Raw genomic sequence first — 18,956 nt, 5'->3', positions numbered from 1 at the left:
CCAGGGACGACACAACAGCTCAACGCCAAGATGAGCACACAGTATGAGCAAGAAATAAACCTCTGTGTCTTTAAGCTGCTCAGATTTTCAGGTTCTCTGTTACCCTAACATAATTTATGCTGACAAAATAACAATATAGACTAATTTCAAAACAGGCTAACATTACTAGATCTCAAATGGCCTTTTATGTCTCTTCTATATTCCCCAACCTCTCTACAATGTCCTCATCTATAAAAAGGGGATAATAATAGTTGCTACATCATCAAGGATTAAATAGGCAAATATCTGTAAACTGCTCACAACATTTGTACTGTAGCGCTACTATCATAACAATTACTTTTTTTATTATTACTAAAGACCTCTCAGAAACTTAATCTGGCCCTTCCCCCATCTCTCTCTGTAAGAAACAAGTAACTTGCCGAGCTCCTGATGCACACACCTCTGCTCCAAGGTCACCATCCTGTCTGCTGTCTGCATCTCAAACTGTCCTTTCTGCATTAAGTCATTCCCCTCAACCTCCCTTTCCCAGCTGCACATAAGATTGCCTGGGAAACTTTTAAAAAGCCTATGTCTAGGCTGGGGATATAGCTCAGTTGGTAGAGTGCTTGCCTTGCATGCACAAGGCCCTGCCAGGGTTCAATCCCCAGTACCACAAAAATAAAAATAAAAACAAAAAGCCTGTATCTAGGCCCCATCCTAAACCCATTATTCAGAATGGGGTGGGACAGCAGAGCAGAAAACAAACCACAGAGACACTGACAAGCCCACAAGTCTGGACCAAGCAGTCAGTGACACATTCCAAATTGCAAAAGGATGTTCACTGGCTTCCCCCAAACCTCTCCCAGCTCTAAAACCCTACCAGAGCTGCTGTTTCTGCTTCCTTGCCTTCCCTGTGAACTTTCCCTCTTCCTCTTCCTCCCACCCCACTCCCCAGGTCTGGCTCCCTCAAGATGAAGAAGCCACAACTGAATCAGGGCTCCTGCTCGCTGGCCACCCTCTAGGTGCCCACCCACCTCCTGAGGCCTCCCTCCTCTGCTTTCTGACCACAGGTTCTACTGATTCCTTTGCCATCTCCTCCAGGCCACCTGTCTCCTTTCTGCTCCTGACCCTAAATGTTAGTGCTCCTGGGGCTTTGTCTCTGATTCTTTCTTCAACTCTTTCTGTTCTCTTTCATTCCTGCAAGCATCAGGATGTTTTATCAATACGTGGATGATCTGCAGTTCCACATCCTTTGTGTCTGACTTCTGCCAAGTTTCAAACTTCCAATCAAACTTTCCTGCTAATAATGTCATCAAAGATCATCGATGATGTAAGAAAAACTGGGTCTGTTTAAAATGAACTCATCAGTTTTTCCCAAAACCAATCCCCTCTCTTGCTTTTGCACCTCATTTAACACTACCACTATTTCCAGGTAGCAAGGCTTGGTAGTCAGCCTCCACTTCTGTTCCTTCCCTTTGTCATCACAACTATCCACCAGTTTCTAATGACGAGAGCACCTAACTCTAAAACTGCGCTCATTCCTATCCCCCGAGCATCCCACTACCATGCTTGGACAAAAGCTCCATCAACCCCAGTGCAACAGCCCTTGGTGGTTTGCCTCCTCTGGCCTCTCGGTCATCTTGCATCTGAATTTTTAAAATGTTCGTATAGATCTGTTCATTATGTTCCTAAAACCCACAAGGACATGACTTTGAAACACTGACAGATGCTATTTACTAAAGCTGAACATGATCCGTTATGGCTACTCTACATAAACCAACAGAAACATGCACATGTTTTAACAAAAACAAGCTGCAGTGGGCTTATCAGAGCACAGGACATTACAACTAAAAACTGGAAACAACCTGACTGAAAATCAACAGTAGGAAGGATAAATCAACCACAGAACACTCATACAGTAGACTATTACACCGTGGGATCAGCAAGCATTTTCTATAAAGGGCCACATAACACATTTTTGGGCTCTGAAGGTCTTATGGTCCCCATGGCAACTGCTCAACTCCGTACTATAGCATGAAAGAAGCCACGGGAATACCTCAACAAGTATGGCTGTGTGTCAATAAAGCTTTATTTACAAAAACAAGCCCTGGGCTATGGATTGCTGACACCAGCTATGCAGCAACAAGAATGAACAAACTGCAAATCCACTCAAAAACGGAAGAATCTCACGCGCATAATGTTGGACAAAAGATCTACTTTCTAATATTCAGAAACAGGCCAAACTAATCTGCAGTGGCAGAAACCAGGAGAAGAGTTACCCTTGTGTGTATGTTTGAAGGGGTGGAGAGAGGGATCAGGTAGCAACCAGAGGAGGACACAAGAGGGCTTCTGGGGTTCTGCTAATGTTGTATGTCTTAATCTAGGAACTGAAACACAGGTATATTCCCTTATAAAAATGTATCAAGTGATACAATTATGATATAGTACTTTCCTACATATCTTTTATACTTTAATAAAAATTTATCAAAAGAAAGGAAAGATAGCCAGGCATGGTGAAGCATATCAGTAATCCTGGAGACCCAGAAGGCTGAGGCAGGAGGATCACAAGCTTAAGGACAGTCTCAGCAATTTGGTGAGACCCTATCTCAAAATAAAAAGGGCTGGGGATGTAGCTCGGTGGTAGTTATCTCCAGTACTACACACACACACACAAAAAAAAAAAAAAAAATCACACATACACACACATAAAGGAAGGAAACAATAGTCAAGACTCTCAGCACTGGTCACTTAATTGCCACTTGCCACCAGTCAGGTCAAGGTTCTTAAGACACATACTGACCTCACTCTACACTTCTCCACCCCAACATTTCTAACCACAGTATTCAATGGGTTAGAATATCTCCCCACTTCCCTCCCACCAATTGTTCAAGGGGTAGTTCAAATTTCATTTCCTTTACAAGGCCTTTCCAGATCATTCTTTCCAATCCTATCCACACCAAATACTAATTTTCCAGGTAAGACATGTTTCTTCCACAGCACTGCTAGAATAATTGGCTAGAATAGCCAATTTTTACTTACAGTAAAATTGTACTCCTTCAACTCTACCTCTTCAACTTGTAGTTATTTGAAGACAAAAACTATATATTACATATCATTGAATAAGACCCCATTGATCTTTTCAGAAAATGGCTGTTCCATTATTATTTTAGAATTATAATAAATTGAAGACAACTGTTAACTTTAGTACTAACCAAAGAAATGATAATCTCTAAAAGTATAATAAAAAATACCTGAAGTGAGTAATCCTTAACTGAGAGGTAAATATTTCCCGGGAGACCTTAAAAATGCAAATGATAGTAAAGATATTCTTAAATTGCTTCCAAGTAAATCTGTGGAAAGACATATCAAATATGTACTCACCTGAGGAATCTGTGTGCTTTTCCCACATCCTGTTTCTCCAACAATCACCACTGTCTGGTAGTTTTCTATCAAGTATAAAATATGATTCCTAAGCTGAAAAAGAATAACTATACATTGTAAATAGCCATGTTATCGCAAAAGACCTAAGCAAAAATATTTAAACACTGTGAAATGAGCTGTTTTCAAAGTAAAGTAAATTTTAAAAAGGATTATCAAAATGTATTTCCAACTCCCAGGTACCATTAGTGTCAGCTTGAGCTGACACAGCTGCAAGTGTAATACTTATCAAAATAGAAAACGTGCCAACTCTTTATCTCAGATTTTCCCTTATTGCTGACATACTAACACATGTACACAAAGATGCATTTAACAGACTAGCTCACTGCAGAACTGTTTATAACAGCCAAAAGTCCAAACAGTTTAATGTTCATCAACAGGTGTTTGATCAGTTATGAAACACTCCTATAAGGAAATAATTGTTGTTAAAAAGAATAAATCTCTATTTGTACTAAAACAGAACAATCTGCAGAATACATTAAGGAAAGAAAGCAAAGTATAGAACAGTATGAATAATATACTAGTATTTGTATTTGTAAAGAAAGGATAAATTCAAATATACTTACATATTTATATGTAGACTTTCTCTGGGAAAAAAAAATGAAACAAAAAACTAAACAGTTCTGCCTCTAGAGAAGGCAAAAAGGTGAGGAACAGGATGTGAGGGAGATTTCAGAATTCTGTATGACACACATGTGCTGTCTAACTAAAAAGGTTTTACAGATATGGGGGAAAAATTCAAGTTCTTATCTATGATTTCAAAAAATAAAAAAATAAAGTACATTGCTTGTTGTAGCAAAAAAGCAAGTTTTTTTTATTTATTAATGGGTAAGAAGTCCCAGAAAAAGGGCTAGGGACATAGCTTGACTAGTATGTGTATGGTTCAATCCCTTACTTAAAAAAAAAAAAAAAAAGAAAGAAAGAAAGAAAGAAAAAGGAAAAAATATACATAATATGCTTTTACCTCTCCCTCTAAGTCCAAGTTCACAACAAAGCATCCACAAGTTACATTTATATTTCAACATATGTATTTCTTTTACTTTGTTTGAGCAGAAACACTGATTTTGCCATTAAAAAGCCACAGTCATTCCAACACCCTCTCTCTTTGGCCTCAGAAGGTATTTCTATACACAGCTGATACAGACACAGTGATGGACTGGAGGATGATGAAGGGATTCCAGAAATACCTGGCTTGGAATGGAGGAATATCCGCTTCCTCTTCCCTCTCTGATGGATGCTCAGCTCACTGTCACCACACCAACAAGGTGCTTGGTAAGGACGAGGAGAGCTGGGATACTGCCAGCTTCTAGCTAGCAAATAAGGTGGTGGCTACTTCTGGCCTTTGAATTTGGCATTATTTGGGATCTAGGTATGTAATCCTCAAGTCTTAATGTGAAAATCTTCTAGGACAATGAAGATTCCAGGGGGAAGGAAAGATGGTAGCATAAGACAAACATCATCACCCTGTGTACATGGTATGATTACACGAACTGTGTCACTCTACAGCATGTAGAAACCAGAGAAATGAAGAGCTGTACTCCATTTGTGTATAATGAATCAAAATGCATTCTGCTGTCATGTATAACTAAATAGAACTAACAATAAAAAATAAATAAATAAAATAATAAAGATTCCTCATCCTATCACAGGGTTTCAGTAGGGCTGGGTGGGGTCAGAAATCTGTATTTATGCACGCACCCAAAGGAGATTCTGCTGCAGGTGGTCTAAGGACTTTTGGTAGATGTTTCTTCTTGGACTTTGTGCTTCCTTTCATGTTGGGTGGGAAAAAAGAAAGATTTGGGTGCTTTACAGTTATTTTATAAATGGTAAATTCAAATGAACCTATGTACAGATGGGTGGATGAACAGTAAAGGAAAATTTGAAAGACAATTTGAATATAGACAGAGCAACAGACAAGGCATTCTAGGAAACACAAATGACAAAAGCCAAGGCAAGATGGAAATAAACTATGCAAACTCTATTAGAGAGGGCTATGAAAAGCTCAGGTTTGATTTGGAAATGAGCTGGGAGAGGTGGTTAGGGCTTCATTGTGAAGACTTAATGCAGAGCTGAAGGATCTGGACTATACCCAGGAGGCAGTATGGGCTGCAATCATTTTGAGAAAATTGACAACAGCATACAAGATTGATCTGGAGGCAAAGAAACTGAAGGAAATGATTCCAGCTTCATGGGCTACAGGCTTTAGGGGTCATAGCAGAATTACAGACAAAAAGCGTCCAATGTGTTGCATTTGAGAGATGACAACAAGGTTTCTGGTCTAGAGACTGGAAGAAAGTCAGTAATACCACCAGGCTCTGAAACCAAGGAGAGCTAGTAAGTAGGACTGAGCTTCAGAAATGGGGAGCTGGGTTGTGCAGTGGTGCACACCTATCATCCCAGCAGTTTCAGAGGCTAAGGCAGGAGGATTGCAAGTTCAAAGCCAGCCTCCACAACTTAGCAAGACCTTGTCTCTAAATAAAATATAAAACGGGCTGGAGATGTGGCTCCAGGGTTAAGCGGTTAAGAACCCCTGGGTTCAATCTCAGGTGCAGGAAGGAAGGGAGCTGGCAGGAATAAAAGAACAAGAACAACTTTGCTCAGCAGTATCCAGGACCCCAAGAGAATACCAGCCAACAGAAGGCAACCAAGGCAAGCCAGTTGTGGTGGCATACACCTGTAATCCCAGCAACTCAGAAGGCTGAGGCAGGAGGATCGAAGTTCATTTTAATCCTATCAATACAGCTCAACTTGTTTTCATTGTTTTAACATTTTTACATTTATTTTATCTTATATGACAGCAAATGAAAAACAGCCAAGAAAAAGCCAAAATGTGAGTACCCAGAAAAGAGTAATTTCCTTGCACTGGAGCATTTACTACATGTCAGGCCTCTTGCCAAACACTCTGCATGGATCATCTCATGGTCACTGTAACAACCCTATGAGGTGGGTGCCACCATTCGCCCTGTATCATAGGTAAGGAAATGGAAGCTCAACAAGGTGAAGGATAGTCACACAGCACACAAATGGTGAAGCTTCAAGTCTGCCTCCAGAGTCTAGAGACTTCATTATGGATCAAAACCAGTGACCCTCCACGGAGAGGAAGGAACAGTAAACCTATCATCTCATTTCCTGAGGGACAAAATCATTAACTTTTACATGTAATGGTTCAAGTTAGTCATCTAAGAAGAAACCCTGAGACTGTCAGTTCATAAGTAACTAAAATGTTTGGGGTCACATAAAAGTCCAATGCAGGCAACTCTGGTAAAGTAAGAAGGCTGCAGTTTCATATCCATTTGGAGAAAGAACATATTAAAAGAAGAGGAATTACCAGCACAGTCTGGACAAAAGGACTTGTTTAAAGGAATACATCTTTAAAAAGAAAGCAAAACGATGTGTTAAAGCTGGGTACACAGATATTCACTGAGCTATTCTGCCTGCTTTTTTGGGTTTGAAATCATCCATGATTGAAAGCAATGAAGGGGAAAAGGAACAACTGTCCAATTCTTTCCATCTCAAGGACTTTCAAGATTTATACAATTAAATCACACATGTTTTAGAAGTGTTCCCTTAGGACCTGGGTTCCTCTAGCTCACTATGTTCAAAGAACACTAAGAGTAAGGGCATACTGTCTTTTGGTTCCAAGGATAAAGCTTCAGCAGACCCCAAAGCAGCCCAGACTTGCCATACCTTGAACACGGGCAGCTTCTGCCTCTGCTGCTCTATGGAAAGGGCAGCGTATGGATTATAAACAATGGTTGTCCCAGAGTTTTCAGTGACACTTTGTCTCTCTTCAGAGATGCTGACACCTGGCCCCTCTGTACCTGCAGCAGAAATGTTTCATCAGATTCTCTGATACAGTGAACAAAAAAGGACAAAATTTTTAATTTTTCAAAGACCAAGATATCCATTTGGAGAAACAACATATTGATAGAAGAGGAATTACCACACAGTCTAGACAAGAAGCAATGCTTTTTTATCTCACTAGTATTAAACATTAAGTTTCGGAAAGTTTAAAAAAAATCAATAAATAAAGCTAGGAAAGTACCTATCAGAACACAAAAATCTTCCCTGAAAGCTTCACTGCAGTATCAAAAACAAAAGAGATGACAATCCTACTGGGCTCCCATGCCACCTACAACTGTGTACTATCAAACACTGAACAGAAGTGAAAGAAACCCAACGAGAATTCACTGAGGCCACGGACAAATCCTGTTACTGTGAGATGGCAGCAAGACTCAGGGATGACTTGAAGTCTGCCATGCTTTTCTCCTCCTTATCTCTGCACCTCTTGACAAGTTCCTTGCAGTCCCTGGGGGTGGCTTCTCCACAGGAGCTGGAAACAAGACTGCTGACAGGGCCACAGCTCCTGCTCTCACCTCCTCTGCCGATCACTCTCACACCCCCCCCAGCGAGGGAGGGGGGAACCTGCTGTGTGCTGGGCACCGCTTTGAGTGTGGGCAGCACAACAGGGAGCAGCGCGGGCGCAGGCCCACCTCATGGAACTGACTCTCTTTTGCTTCTTCCTGTAGAATGTAAGTTGGTGCATAAAGTAGTAAAGGGTGCCACGGAGAGAACTAAAGACACCATAAGAGGGACTGAGCGTCTTAGGGCTGTGCTCTGCGGCGGGCAAAGGGGGCTATGTACTGGACCATCAGGGACTCCTCTTCCCAGCTTACGCCCAACAGCCACCCCATCCACTCACTCACAGCCAATGGAGTGGATGCACTACGTGGCAGCCCCATCAGAACACAGAGTAGGAAGACTGTTGGAAACGCTCTTCCAGAAACACTGAACAGAGCAGATGAAACGAGACAGCCAAGCGCCTTGCTGAGAACAAGGGCACACTGGTGCTCAGCGCGGTGAAGAACGGGGAAACAAACCCCATTCTGAAAGCCCACTGAAGGTACGTAGGCCATTAGTCTGAACAGTAAAATGCCTCACAAGAAACATGGGTTCAGATTTTATGATCAGCTTCTGTAACTTTTCACGTTTATTTGTTCGGGGGCCTAGGACAGAACTAGGAATAGCCAGCCAATGACACAGGGTTCAGAATTCCACCCATCATGAGGAAGACAATTCTAAAAGTAAAGCTGTTCAGCATGCAGTATGTTGCCTTGCAAACCAGTAAAAACCCTATGTTAGTAGTTCAGACCTGCTGTGCAGCACCCCACTGGGGGCACCCAAAGGGATAATTACCAAAAACTACCATCTCACAGGTCTTCTGAACTCAGAATCTGTGATGCTATAAGAAAGTACAGGGGCTTTGGGATAAGAACGCTGAATTCAGTGATTTAATTTTAAAATTTTGGAGGTTCTGAATCCCTTTAATAATCTGATAAAAGCTATGAATTCCCTATTCTGAAAGAATCCACCAGAATATAATTTATCAGAATAGGAAGCACAGGGGTCCATAGGTCTAAAGCTAAGTTCAGAATCACTGCTTGAAATCTCCATCCCCTTTCCATTTACTTCCAGGAACACGGTTTTTATGTTCCAGAGATTCAAGATTGCCAAAAAATCAGATAAGTGGGGCACTACTCTGTTGCTTTTGCCAAAATGTTGACCTTCCTTTCAACAAGATAAAAGATAGAACAGAACCTGGAACAAAGCCTGTGCTCCGAGAAACAAGTTTTCTGTCCTTTTTTCTCTCATTATTGCTACATCTTAATAACTCCTTGGGATCTTTACCCAATAAAACTATCCAAAGAATACCTTATCTTTGGCACGGCCTGGTGGTACACACCTGTAATCCCAGCAGCTTGGAAGGCTGAGGCAGAGGATCACAAGTTCAAAGCTAGCCTCAGAAACAGCAAGACCCTAAGCAACTCAGTGAGACCCCATCTCAAAATAAAACATAAAAAAGCTGGGGATGTGACTCAATATAGTTAAGTAAGCACCCCTGGGTTCAATCCCCAGAAAAAAAAATACAAAAAAAAAAAAAAAAAAATTATCCTCTTCTGCTCTGTTTTTGTCCAGAATTCTCTCCATTTCAAAACATTCTAAACCTTCCTACCCATATCTGGAATATTTTAACCCTGCTCCTGCAAGGCCTTGCTCCCTCCCACATCAGGGTTTAATACAGGTCTTCTTCATTATCCCATCCCTCGCTGTCTCTAACCCACAGCCCAGTCCACCTCAGGATATTCTATTAAGAACTCTTTTCAAGAATAATGATTGTCAATCAATAAAGAGCTTGTTTTTTTCTTACAAAAGACTCCGATCAGTCAAACCAGCACATCAGGACTCCCTTGCCTCTGTACACATGCCATGGCCCACTGCAGCTGCTTAAGGTTGCTTTTTCACTGTGCATCTACCCTATGCTTCAGGGAATATCAACTTTGTAATTTTCACAAACCATGAACACCTTCATTTCTCTACCTATTTAAAAAAGGCTCAATCCAGCATTCCCTTCAACTAGCCCAACTTTTCAAAATTTGACAGGTGGCCCATTAGTGAATTATGAAATTGATACAGGGCTCATAGAAGCCTTTTTTAAAGTGAAACTTGGTAGAGCCCATGTTTAGTATGCACAAGGCCTGGTTTTGATCCCCAGAACAGAAGAAATAAAAGAAACAGGAATTATCAGAGCACATTTCAGAAAGCTGCATTATTTTTGTACAATTTTCAGCTATGTACATGTGCTATATCACAACACAGTGTATTTCTTACTGTGAGTCAGGTCAAAAAGCTTCAAAGCTGTTGCTATAAAGTTTCTGTAAGGTTCCCAGACAGCAACCATTAATATCTGTTGAGTGAGCAAATGGAAATTTACAGGCCATTCTGATCCACATGTGCTAGAAAATTCAGTGAATATTTTTTCTACAAAAATTTCAGGTACATTATAAAAATACACTACTAAGGTAGAGATCACAAACTGGTAGCTTAAGGTCCCTAGATATGCTATTGCTAAAATGTTTTAATTTGGTTCATTAAAATGATCATGCAAAAATTTTTCATTATGATTCACATTTGAATCTGGATATTAGGCTACTTTTAAAAAAGAAAAATATCTGGCAACTCTGAGCCCATGTGGTAACAATTAGGTGGCGCCCAGTACAGCTCCTTGCCTCAGCATACGCAAGCTCCAAGGCATGCCTGCACTGAGCGTACCTGTGCAGTGTTTGTTCGCTCTAGTGTGCCACAGTCCCTATCATTCATTATTCCACTAAGCAGCTTCACTCATTTAGATAGTCTGAGAGGCCCCTGTAGCTATCTGAGCCTGGGACTCCTGACCTACAGGATATGTTCATGATTCATTCCAATGTCTAGGCGTATATACAGCTTCAACCACCTCCCTGCAATTTTCACAACCCATTTCATATCTTGCCCTTGTGTCTGCTCATCTGTAAAACAAGAATACTAACTCCATTACAAAGATATTGTGATTGCTTAATACACAATCAAATAGTCAAAGTGACTAGCACAAAGCAAGGGCCCAATGAGTGTGTACTAAAACTACTCCCATCTCAGTTAATGACAGTTTACCTAGACAAGTGGTCCCCAAGTTTAGATACAGGCTAGAATTCCCCTAAGGGTTTAAAAAATACTGCTGCCTGGTTCCTAGCTCTCTGAACTTCTGAGATATGGGGTACAAAAGGACAAAGGAATTTTTTTAAAGCTTCCCAAGAAATTCCACTCTATGGCAGAATTTGAGAACCACTTACCAGCCCAGAAATCTGAGCCATTAGTGACTTCACCTTCTCCCCTACCTACCTCCAAAACATCTCTCCAGTAGGTCCCTCATCTGAGCTCCCAGGACTGAGGCTTCCAGCACCCTCCTGGATGCTAGTACCACCCTGTCTTAAGAGTTTCCCTAAGGCTGGGGATGTAGCTCAGTGGTAGAGCACTTGTCAAGTGTGCACAAAGCAAAGCCCTAGGTTCAATAGCCAGTATTTAAAAAAAAAAAAAAGTCCCTGCCTCTAGTTTGCTCCTCAACCCATCCATGTGCTACACCACCAGCAACATTACTTTTCTGAAATAAACCAGACTGTGTAATTCCCTTACTTAAAAAAATTCCCCTGCTTAAAAAGAGAAGTCTTTAACTTGCCAGAGAGATCTTAGACAATAAGACCCCTCCCTATCTTTGAAGCTGCATCTACTGTCACATCCCAAAAAACACCCTGCCATATAACACCATCACGCTACTAACTCAGTTATTTTGGTTTTGCAGGCATTTTTGTGACACAAATTCCACTCTGCCTTTGTTCACACTGCACCCTTTGCCTCCAGTTCTATCTCCCTCTCCATGAAACATCCCTTAATGTGCATTCCAAAAATACTACCCTCTTTATGATGGGTTTTCCCTCCCTCTTCTTCCATATAATTTTAAATAGCTACATATCTAATGCTAAGAGCCTTTCAACCTTTCATATATTATTTTCATTTAATCCTCACAATTCCACTAGGCCAAATTACTGATGGTAACCGAGACTGAGAACTCACTCAACTTTGTCAAGCCACCAAGTTAGTAACTAGTTGGTCAAGATGGCCACTGCAGTCTTGACTCTTGGGCCCATCTTCTTTAACACCACCTTATTCTGCCTCATTTAAAAATCTCTTCTAACAAGCTTCTAACTTCATATTCAATTGAGAAAGAGGCACATCTTGAGAAAAGAGCTCTGATCATTTATACTTGTCTCCTGACTATGGGGTTAGAGTTTCAATAAGTGCACACTCAAAGAACGAAATGGAATAAAACTCTTGAGTAATTCCATGTTCTTTAATCAAAACAGTACCCTAGTCTGATTTTCAACAATTCACTCAGTTCTTTATTATACTGAATATTTTGATCTGTTACTAAAATTTTGAATAAACAACATAAAAAGTAACCCATTATTTAATGGGATTTTAGTTTTGGCTGCAAATAAAACTCAAAATGAATAACTGACTGATGCCCTGAAATGCTGAATCATAAAACTACCATTAACAGGCAAACTACAGATCTTATAAAAGAATTAAGTACACAACTGGGTTGGGTTTATCTCCCATATCACTTACATGCATGGTCAGAGTTTTTCAAACACTAAAACACCCTTTAAAAGCTTTCCCTATATTACCTTTTCTGTCTCATTTCTTTTTGGTGCAATATACTTTGCACATACAGACCAGCAAGGGTAATAAGCTGGTAACTGGCATGCCTATAATCCCATCAACAGGGAGGCTGAGGCACAAGGATCCCAAGTTAGAGGCCAGCCTGGGCAATTTAGCGAGATCCTGTCTCAAAAATAAAAAATAAAAATAAAAAAGCCTGGGATGCAGCTCAGCGGTGGAGTGACCCTGTGTTCACTATACAACACCAAAAGAGAAAAAAGAAAGACTTGTTTTTTGTTTTTTGTTTTTAACCTGAAACTGATGGACAAAAAGGAAGTACAGTGCATCTGGCATGGTCTGGTATATATACATTCAATAAAATCCTGATTAGTGTGTGTCAAAACAAAGCATTTTGTGATAATGATATGTTAGTGTGCAAGAGAGGAAGTGGGTGGTGGTAGTGTTCACTCTCTTGTATACATTCAGGGTGATATCTGAAGAATATAACTTTCCCTTTTTACAAGCACTTTACATCAAACATGTGTCATGCTCGTTATTCAACCCGAAAGCACAATGTTATTATTCTGACCATTTTACAGGTGAAGAGACCAAAGCTCAGAAGGGTTAAGCGTCTTGCTCAAAGTCACTCTACTATTATAAAGCGGGGGCGAAGATCTGAACCCCAGCAGTCTGCCTTCATGGCTTGAGCTCCTAAACCCGTAGCAGCACCGCCTGTTCGGCCCCAAAGTAGCCCGAGGGCTGCAGCAAGGCACGAGTGGGAGTTTTAGGACTCCCCATCCCGCGGGGTGGGCAGGGACAGTAACAAGGAAAACGGGGCACCAGGAGGCTGAGACTCGAACAAGGTCACACAAAGAGCTTCTGTCCAGCTTGAGGGTGGGCTCCCCAATCCCACCGGTCCACTGTGGGAGCCAGAGTCGCAGAGACCACCCGCACAGAGGCGGTGGTGCCCAGCCCACCCGGGTCAAGCCTAGGAGCAGGTCCGCAGCCCCCAAGGCGCTGGCCGCGGTGCCAAGGCCGAAGTCAGGCCGCCGCCCCTGCCCGGAGTTCTGCCGAGGGCCTTACCGGGACGCCAGAACTTCACGGGTCCCAAGGGCGCAGCCATGCTGGGGTGAAAGGTCACGAGGAAGGCTCCACCCCGCCGTCGCGCGCGAGTCCCGCATGGCCCAGGGGGCGTGGCCCGCGAAGAACCTCTGCCCAGGCGGAACGAACAGTAGGGTGACCACGCCCCCGTGGCCACGACCCTCTCGACCACGTGACCTACGGCTCTGCTCCAGCCCCGCCCCGGACCCACGTGACCCCCTCGCTCCGCCATATTGAAGGGAAGGGGGCGCGTCTTGGTTTCTGTTCAGCGCGCTGCGTCTGGGTTGCCTGTCCTGGGGGCCGAGGATGCACGCCTACGACCCGCGGGCTTGGAGAGAGGACCGCGAGCCTGAGGGCCCCTGCACGCAATGTGTGCACGTGTTTCCAAGGTTAACTGAGATTATGCGCTGCCCCAGCTTTCCTGTTTCTGTTTCAGTCTCATTTCCAAGTCAAAGGATAGCGATCCTACCTACCTCGTGGGTTTGTGGTGCAGTAAACGTTGGGTGTCTACTGTGGCCAGTTACAGCGGTTTCTACCTGTTCGTGAAGTTTAAACCCTAGGCCAGGGGTAGCGGTGGGGTGAATTGTAAGTTCTGAAAGGCTGGATGAACACTAGTGTTTTATTAATATCCTCAAGTAAAACAGTACGAAATGTTATAGAAGTGACAGGAGCAAGGCGGGAAAACGGAGTAGGAGGGGTAATTGCGTTGGAAGAAGAGAACAGAAATGAAATCATTCCGGGGCATTCACCTAGCTGGTGAATTTTCCTGACTCCTATCTGACATTTAATCTTAGTTGTAAGATGAGATTTTTTTTTTTTAATTAAAATATTTTTTTTTATTTTTACAGACATTTTGATTCATTGTACACTTAAGCAAGCCAGGAGTGGTGGCATGTGCCTGCGATCTTAGGAGGCTAAAATAGGATCTTCAAGTTTGAGGCTAGCCTGGGCGATTTGGCTAATTTACCGAGACCCTTCGTAATAACAACAAACAGGCGCAGTGTTAAAATACTTATCTGGCATATGCAAGGCTCTGGATTCAGACCCTACGACTGGGGAAAAAAAAAAAAAAAGTATTAAATGACAACTTGTAACGTACCTAACACAAGGCAAGACTATGCAGGCAATCAATTTTACCTCTCATTACCGCAACTAAGAGCAAATCCATGGGGGGGGCGAGGAGTGTATATTATTATCCTAACAGTTCTTCATGACATTGATCCTTCTAAAAGCCTAAATATAGAAGACAAAGTTTATATATGAATACAGGGAAAGTGAAATAAGTACCTCTATTTTTTTTTTTTTTTTTAAAGATCAATTTCCCTATGTTGCCAGGGCTAGTCTCTTCTGGGCTCAAGGTATCCTCCAGCCTTAGCTTCCCAAAAAGCTGAGGCTACAGATATGGCCACTGGGGCCAGCTTTCTTTCTATATTTTGATATTACTCATGACTTAATATGAAGAAATCTTCCTGTTTACCAAGAGAAAATGGATTGACCATGCCCAAATTATTGATTACAATCTTAAACTGAGATTTTAGTCAACCTTTAGCCTAAATTCCTTTTCTTATAGAAAATTGAGGTCCATAGAGGTTTAAAGGATTGATCAGAATTAGTGAGCTAATTTAGTACCAGAGTTAAACTAAAACTAGAACTTAGGCTTTCTAATCCCCAAGCTGGTGTTTCTTCAACACACATGGGCCATTTAAAACCACTAGAGCAAAGCTCTCCTACGTGAGACTCAGTCCATTTGCCTCAGGAAGTTCTCCAAATCCAACTGTCCCCAATGGATTGTTTTGCCTACACAGCCTTCAATTAGAGAAAACACCTAAGTAATAACCTACATGTTGATGTTGTGATTTAATTGTCACAAATAGGAATAGTTTCAATAGACTCTCAGTCTTCCTAATCAACTATGTTCAGGAAGAATGGTCTAAAATAACTACTCTAAAATTAAAACCGTTGTTTCTTAAATTGCATTAAGAATTTATTTAGGCTGGGGCTGTAGTTCAGTGGCAGAGCGCTTGCCTAGCATGTGTGAGGCACTGGGTTTAATCTCACATAAAAAATAAACAAAGGCATTCTGTCCATCTATAATTACAAAAAAAATTTTTTAAAGAATTTTAGTTCATTGCCAACGCTTCCACAAAAAGTTCATCATTTTGTTACACAGAGGTACATTTTGCAACTTCCAAATGATGACATATTTTCCAGAAAAACAATATTCCCCCAAATCATGTTTTTCAGCTACATTATAATTTTTCTGTGGCTATGTTAACACTCTGCTTTGAAATATTTCCAAATCAAGAATACTGACCATGCTTAGGAGATGTAGAACTTAGGGGTTTCATCCCTATACCAACCAGTTAAGACTTGTATAAATGAACATGATTTAAAAATCCAACCTAGAATCACTTAAAATTGGTTCATATAAACAAAAAAGTCCAAGGGTAGTCTGGCTTGAGACACAGCCACATCAGGACATGTTCTAGTCAGGACTCCGATCATATTCTGCACCTTCTGACTCAGGTATGTGGCAACAAGATGGCCATATCAACATCCAACTGCCACATTAAACCTCTTTCCAAAATTCCCAGGCACAAATATCTCTGACTGGTTCTTGTATCCATTCCTGAATCAATCACCAGGGCCAGGGAATATGATTGCCTTAGGCCCAGGTACCAGTTCTACCCCCAGGATCAATTGTGGTCAGCTTTACTAGAGCCACACTGAGAGTTGGGAACAGAATGGTTCCTTAGATGGGTATTTATCAAAGGATGAATGAATAAAGTAAAAATAACATGTCCACTACAACCATCTGCGTATCTATGTGTTAGAACTGGTAAACTTCTTAAAAAAAAAAAAAAATTGCAGCTACCACTGACCCCAGGATGGAGAGGTCTGCTGCAGAATTATTTTATGGGATTGTACTATACCAGGCTTTTCCACTGAGGATCTAAGGTGCAGTCCTCTGCAACTCTTTCAACATCTGTAAACCCCCCCAATGATCACATTCACATGTATTAGCATAAGCAAAAGTATTTACTTGGCTTCAAGAAACTGCAGAGTGGCAGAGAGATCCACTGGAAAGACTCAGCAACCAGAGGAATCTGTCATGTTGGCCAGAGAAGCGTCCAATTCCTCAGAGCTGGTTGGGTTGGGGAAGGACTTCTTAGGTTTGTGAGGTGCTTTCTGGATAATCTCAAAACTGGGACACTTCTGAGAATGAAAGGGAGTGTAACACAGATGGGACATGGGGATAAGAGAAAAACTGGAACTCTGCCAGGCAAACTGGGGCACCTATTGAGGTGTGTTGCACTGGTGAAACCTCGTGTAAACGTGCTTATCTGAATGTATTCAATCAAAGGTGCATAACCCATGTGTGTTGGACAACTTTTTGTCCCTGTAACCAAAATATGAGACAAGAATAATTTAGAGGAGGAATGGTTTATTTGGGCTCTTGGGCTCAGAGGATTCACTCTGTGGTCCACTGGCTCCCAGGCTTTAGAAACATCATGGCGGAAGGGCTTGATGGGAGGAAAGCTGCTCAGTTCTTGGAAGCTGGGAGGCAGAAAGAGAGAGGGAAAGGGGCCAGAAAAAAAAATAAACCTTTCCAGGGCGTGGCCCCAGTGACTGACTTCCTCCAAGGAGGTCTCACCTTCTAGTAGTTCACTCAGCCTTCAGAGGATCGACCCATCAATGAGGTCAGAGCCCCCATGATCCAACCACTTCCCAAAAGCCCCACCTCTGAACACACTTTGGGGGACATTCCAGATCCAAACCTATTTAATACTATGCACAAAATACTCCTGAACACATTCATTTCATTTATAGCTTCAAACACTGCACTCATGAGTTTGGGTTCTGGACCCGCCCCAGAAATCTGTCATAGTTTATTACCAGGAGGTGATTGCCAGAATGTTTCACTGCAGCATTTTAATAAGATCCTTGTAAGAAATTTTTACATTCCTGTAGAAGCAGGGATAATTGTCCAACCTGTTCCTGAATTTACTTCAATCTTATGGAATTGTGACTGGTGTATCCCACCAGGTTTTTCCTTCTACCTTGGTTATTGGAAACTTTAAAGTTATACGTGTGGCCTACATGAAGTAAGTGTGAATGTCAGGGCATGCACTCTTTTATCTTCATGTCTGTCTCCATTTGCACCCTCCGTCCCTTGGGTTTCCTTCATGTAACTTAGTTTAACCTTGTGAGTTACTTTAAGTTCCTTAAGTAAGGGGAGTTACCCAGCCTGACTGCCTACAGAGGTATGAGTGGCCATCTTTTCTGTTTTTTTCTTTTCTTTCTTTTTTGTGTGATACTGATTGAACCCAGGAGTGCTGTATCACTGAGCTACATGCCCAACCCTCTTCATTTTTTATTTTGAGACAGGGTCTCACTAAGTTGCTCAGGCTGGCCTCAAACTTGTAATCCTCCTGCCTCAGCCTCCCAAGTATCTGGAATTACCAAAGCGTACCACTATGCCCAGCAGTTTTCTTAAGTTTTATAAGGGAATGTCAATCCTGCAGAGGGATTTTTAATTCAAACATACCTTTAGGGATAAAAAATAAAATAAAATAAATTTGAACATTATTTGACAATATCAAGAAAATGTCAAATTTTTTCAGGCGTGATAGTGGTATCATGGTTATTTTTTTTAAAAAGTGAATTATTGCTGAAATATTTACAGACAGATCTGTAGTAGCCAGGTGGGTAACGGATAAAGTCATGTAATCTCTCCCAAGGTGGGATAACAAGTGTTTTTGAACCACATAGTCTGTCACACTCATCCCCACCTCCCCTAGGAGTAGAGTCAATAATCAATATATATTTTTTTTTTTTTTTGACAATGCTGGGGATGGAACCCAGGACCACACCCCAGCTCCTAATAATTCTTTTTTTTTTCCCCCCACTACTGGGAATCAAACCTAGGGGTGGTCTATCACAAAGCTACACCCCCCAGCCCTTATTTAATGTTTTTGTTTGTTTTTAATTTTGGGACAGGGTCTTGCCAAATTGCCCAGACTGATCTCAAACTTTTGATCCTCCTGCCTCAGCCTCCTGAGTCATTGAGATTACAGGTGTGTGCTACTCTGCCTGGGTAATGATTTTAAACAAGTACTCCATCAGACTCCAATGCAGGTGGTCTTCAGATCTTCCTTTGAGAAATGCAACTATAGTGATACATCCCAGACTTAGTTCCAGAAAAGCTTTTCTTGTTTTAAGAAACTGGGCCATTTTCTTAGGATCCAATGTATCTCTTGCTCTAATGTCTAATTATTGGCAGCAATTCTAGGGAATAAAGTCTTTGAGTACTGCTCAGAAAAAGAGGACTGCTAAAAAATAAAATAAAATAAAATAAAAGGATTATATGATCAGGTTAGGTCTCTAACAGGCCTAAGTACTTGCCC

The 18,956-nt window shown here is 41.6% G+C and overlaps 1 protein-coding gene across 3 annotated transcripts in view; it reads right to left on the bottom strand.

Moving 5' to 3' along the window:
• DHX35 (DEAH-box helicase 35) overlaps positions 1–13,662 on the bottom strand; it is a 69,464-nt gene extending 55,802 nt beyond the window's left edge. For all 3 annotated transcript variants that reach the window (XR_013761673.1, XM_079126213.1, XM_079126212.1), the window contains exons 1-3: positions 13,531–13,662; positions 7,105–7,238; positions 3,361–3,453 (exon numbers count right to left, since the gene is read on the bottom strand). Coding sequence is in view for 2 of the 3 variants with exons in the window: in XM_079126213.1 (XP_078982339.1) it covers positions 3,361–3,453; positions 7,105–7,238; positions 13,531–13,570 (267 nt within the window). In the remaining variant the exon portion in view is untranslated. The remainder of the gene's footprint in view (positions 1–3,360; positions 3,454–7,104; positions 7,239–13,530) is intronic.
• Between the last annotated feature and the right edge of the window lie 5,294 nt (positions 13,663–18,956).

Source organism: Sciurus vulgaris (assembly GCF_902686455.1).
Source record: "Sciurus vulgaris genome assembly, chromosome: 2".
NCBI lineage: Eukaryota > Metazoa > Chordata > Mammalia > Rodentia > Sciuridae > Sciurus > Sciurus vulgaris.
This window is presented reverse-complemented; position numbering and strand designations above follow the sequence as displayed.